A 5,000-nucleotide genomic window follows, 5' to 3' on the forward strand; every position below is an offset into this window, starting at 1 on the left:
AAATTTACTTTTTTGTAAACCTATTAGCTGCCAATGTAAATAATATAATTTCGTAATGATTAATGTACGAAAGTGTTATAAGAATGATTTTGCCTTTTGTGTGGTTTTGGAGTGCATCATTTAATTATACATTAAATACATATGAATAATTGAAGCTTTAGCACAAAATTGAATCAAAATGAGCTTATGAAAATCAAACTAAATAGGATACTATAATTATAAATTCCTCCAATATAGAATATTACAGCACACGAATATCATATTTGTTTTAACTAGTAGAAATTTGATAATTCAAAAGGAAATTGAAACTCGATTCTACAGATATATTATGAATAACAAAAACGCCCATAGATATTTTTATTAGGTATTTATACTCGATGAAATTTATATAAAATACACATATTCAAATGAATATGGATATTTTAAAGGCAGTTTTAATTTGAATATTATCTATATATGTAGACAGAGTAATAATCGTTCGTAATTATATTTCAGTTTGCTTTGGGAACCAAAACAGATTACGAAATTTGTTTTGGTGGTCAGCAACATTTATATTTGATTCACTATAAGATTTTAGAATTGAATATATTGTTATTAGGTTTTCAAACTATGTCAGAATGTATCACAGCACTTATTTGCCCCTATTTCAGGAAATAATGAATCTTAAACTAATATCAATAATCAAAAGAATATAGATTGAAAACGTCCTTTCCTGGCGCTCACCGGACTGCGGTTTGTCCCCGTTCAAGCTAGATAGTTTCTTTATTGTCTGCAACCTCACTCACCATTCTTGTGAGCCAAGGATGGCGGTGGGGGGGGGGGGGGCGGTGTTGCTTTAGGTCTAGCTGCTATGTCATCAGTAGCCACTGCCTGGCCCTTTCTGGTTGTAGCTTGGATGGAGAGGGGCCTTGGGTGCTGATCAAATGTATATATGGTCAGTTTCTAGGAGTCAAGGTCATTAACCTGCTAATTAAAGCATTGTCACTGTCCCTTGCCTCTGCCATTCATGAGTGGCCTTTAAACCTCTAAACCAACCTTGAAAATCAAAACCAGATTGACACAACTTGAAAATTATATTATTCTTTTTATGTGGACATAAACTAAACCTTATTAAATATAAAGTAATCCTAACTGATAGGTCGTAATTTCCTTTTTTCATTTCAGGAAATATTTTTGTTATGAAAGTGAGTAAGAGAAGCATTCACAGGTGTCAAGTTCCCTGAACTGCTATTGAATTACCTGCGCTGAAAGACCTATCGAGCACAGGTAAGATTAAACAGTATCATTTGTATCCTTTGTATTATTTCTTTTAGTAGTAGTAATATTAGCATCATCGTTCATAGTAGTAAATGACCTTATTATAAGTGTATTTAAATATATATAATGACTTACATTTAAATATGATCCTGAAATTTTGTGCTTAATGGAAGTTGTTTATATCGAATTATCTGAATTATCTTACCAGACAGAACCATAATGGAGACAGACAGGCAGATACACAGACAAACAGACAGATCGATAGACAGACAGACAGACAGACTTACAGGCAGACAAACAGACAGACCAGACAGATCGATAGACAGACAGATAGACAGACAGACAGACAAACAGACAGACAGAATTACAGGCAGACAAACAGACAGACCAGACAGACAGACAGACAGACCAGACATACAAACCGGCAGACAAACAGACGGACCAGACAGATAGTTAGACAGACAGACAGACAGACAGATAAACAGACAGACAGACAAACTTACAAACAGACAGACAGATACACAGACAAACAGACAGCCCAGACAGATCGATAGACAGACAGACAGACAGACTTACAGGCAGACAAACACAGACCAGACAGACACACAGACAGGCAGACAAACAGACAGACCAGACAGACAGAGAGGCAGACAAACAGACGGACTAGACAGATAGATAGACAAACAGACACAGATAAACACAGACAGACAAACTTACAGACAGACAAACTTACAGACAGACAGACAGACAGGCAGACAGACCAGACAGACAGACAGACAGACAGACAGACAGACTGACTTACAGGCAGACAAACAGACAGACCAGACAGATAGATAGACACAGACAGACAGACAGAGTGTGAGATGATATTAAAGGAATCCAAACCTGTACTGATGATCATGATAACATTGGAAAAAAGAATAAGAGAAACCACTTTGTCAGCTGGTTTTAAAATCATTGCAAAGTTCTGAATAAATCTTCTCTTTTTGTAAACATTTTATGGTTTAATGTTTACTCAAATCTTATACGTTTCCCTGTGAGGGTCTCGCTGTATATAGGCCTAGCAATGGAATATAGGCCTATAGAGAGGCAGATTGTTAGAAAATACGAGAATTACATATTTGTACAACAGTACTAAATGTTTGTTTAATCTAAGTTTGTTGTTTATTCATCAAATTTATTAGTATAAGGTTGAATCACAAAATAGTAATTTAGAAATGTAATTGTATTTGTTCGAGTCTTTTCGTAAAATGATTTTTTTTTTAATAGACTAGAATAGTGTGTATGTATGTATACTTGTATATCTGTATGTTTGTTTGCATGGATGTATGCATGTATGTATGTAACTATAAAAATCTATTCATTATTATATAAATGATAGAAATATGCACAAATCGATGGTTTAAGGCGTTATTTTTACAGCCTAATGGATTTCCACAAAATTGGGAACTAACATAGATATGAAAAGAGAAATTTTCACCAATATATTCAGCATTCCCATTTACATTTTTTTTTTTCATTAAACGAATGAACGTAAACTTCAACGTGAAGTAATGGCGGATATTTTAACTGTTATAGTTATAGGAGTGTTTTTTTGCTCAGATTGCCTATTTCTGGCAAAATACCTTTGGAAATACGGCCTGTCAGATGCAGAGAGTCTCTCTCTCTCTCTCTCTCTCTCTCTCTCTCTCTCTCTCTCTCTCTCTCTCTAACGTAGTCTTTACGGACACAAAACGTAGCCCCTTACCTCCAAGCAACTTTGCTCTATCACAACATAGCACCTTTCATACAAGCAAATTTGCTTTGTCACAACATAGCCCCTTTCCTACAAGGAGCTTTGCTTTGTGATAACATAGCCCCTTCCCTAGAAGCAACTTTGCTTTGTCACAACATAGCCATTTCCCTCCAAGAAACTTTGCTTTATCACAACATAGTCCCTTCCCTCCAAGCAACTTTGCTTTATTACAACATAGCCCCTTTCCTACAAGCAGCTTTGCTTTGTCACAACTTAGCCCCTTCCCTCCAAGTAGCTATGCTTTATCACAACATAGCCCTTTTCCTACAATCAACTTTGCTTTGTCACAACATAGCCCCTTCACTCCAAGCAACTTAGTTTTATCACAACATAGCCCCTTTCCTAAAAGCAGCTTTGATTTGTCACAACATAGCCCCTTCACTCCAAGCAACTTTGCATTATCACAACATAGCCCCTTTCCAACAATCAACTTTGCTTTGTCACAACATAGCCCCTTCACTCCAAGCAACTTTGCTTTGTCACAACATAGCCCCTTCACTCCAAGCAACTTTGCTTTATCACAACATAGCCCCTTTCCTACAATCAACTTTGCTTTGTCACAACATAGCCCCTTCACTCCAAGCAAATTTGCTTTATCACAACATAGCCCCTTTCCTACAATCAACTTTGCTTTGTCACAACATAGCCCCTTCACTCCAAGCAACTTTGCTTTATCACAACATAGCCCCTTTCCTACAATCAACTTTGCTTTGTCACAACCTAGCCCCTTCACTCCAAGCAAATTTGCTTCATCACAACATAGCCCCTTCACTCCAAGCAACTTTGCTTCATCACAACATAGCCCCTTGACTCCAAGCAACTTTGCTTCATCACAACATAGCCCCTTTCCTACAAGCAACTTTGCTTTGTCACAACATAGCCCCTTCACTCCAAGCAACTTTGCTTCATCACAACATAGCCCCTTCACTCCAAGCAACTTTGCTTCATCACAACATAGCCCCTTGACTCCAAGAAACTTTGCTTTATCACAACATAGCCCCTTTCCTACAATCAACTTTGCTTTGTCACAACCTAGCCCCTTCACTCCAAGCAAATTTGCTTCATCACAACATAGCCCCTTCACTCCAAGCAACTTTGCTTCATCACAACATAGCCCCTTGACTCCAAGCAACTTTGCTTCATCACAACATAGCCCCTTTCCTACAAGCAACTTTGCTTTGTCACAACATAGCCCCTTCACTCCAAGCAACTTTGCTTCATCACAACATAGCCCCTTCACTCCAAGCAACTTTGCTTTATCACAACATAGCCTCTTCACTCCAAGAACTTTGCTTTGTCACAACATAGCCAGTTCACTACAATCAACTGTGTTTTGTCAAAGCGTAAGCCCTTTCACTACGAGCAACTTTGCATTGTCACAACATAGCTCTTTTTCTACAAGGAACTTTGCTTTGTGAAAACATAGCCCTTTCACTATAAACAATGTTGCTTTGTCAAAACGTAGCTCTTTCGCTACAAACAACTTTGTTTTGTCACAGCATAGCCATTTAGCTACGTGCAACTTTGCTTTGTCATAGCATATCCCTTTTGCTACAAGCATCTTTGCTTTGCCACAGCATAGCCATTTCGCTATGAGCAACTTTGCTTTGTCACAACATAGCCATTTTGCTGCAAACAACTTTCCTTTGTCATAGCATAGCCCTTTTTTCCGAGAAACTTTCTTTTATCACCGCATTACCATTTTCATATGAATAACTTTCCTTTGTCACAGCATAGCCCTTCTTCTACGAGTAACTTTCCTTTCTCACAGCATAGCTCCTTTGCTACGAGCAACTCTCCTTTATCACAACATAGCCCTTTCGCTAACATCCATTTTGTTTTATACTTCACCGATTTTATTATAGATTTTAGCAGACTAATAAAGAGAAGCAATAGGGTCACTTATATATCGACATATAGAAAAACTGGAAAATGATATTGAATAATA

At 37.4% G+C, this 5,000-nt stretch overlaps 1 protein-coding gene across 1 annotated transcript in view; it reads left to right on the plus strand.

The window, feature by feature from the left end:
- Nucleotides 1-4,470, plus strand: part of LOC137660030 (uncharacterized) — a 10,438-nt gene extending 5,968 nt beyond the window's left edge. The window contains exon 2 of the mRNA XM_068394759.1: nucleotides 3,249-4,470. Coding sequence (XP_068250860.1) covers nucleotides 3,249-4,470 — 1,222 coding nt within the window. The remainder of the gene's footprint in view (nucleotides 1-3,248) is intronic.
- The last annotated feature ends 530 nt before the right edge of the window (nucleotides 4,471-5,000 follow it).

Source organism: Palaemon carinicauda, chromosome 20, assembly GCF_036898095.1.
Source record: "Palaemon carinicauda isolate YSFRI2023 chromosome 20, ASM3689809v2, whole genome shotgun sequence".
Lineage (NCBI taxonomy): Eukaryota > Metazoa > Arthropoda > Malacostraca > Decapoda > Palaemonidae > Palaemon > Palaemon carinicauda.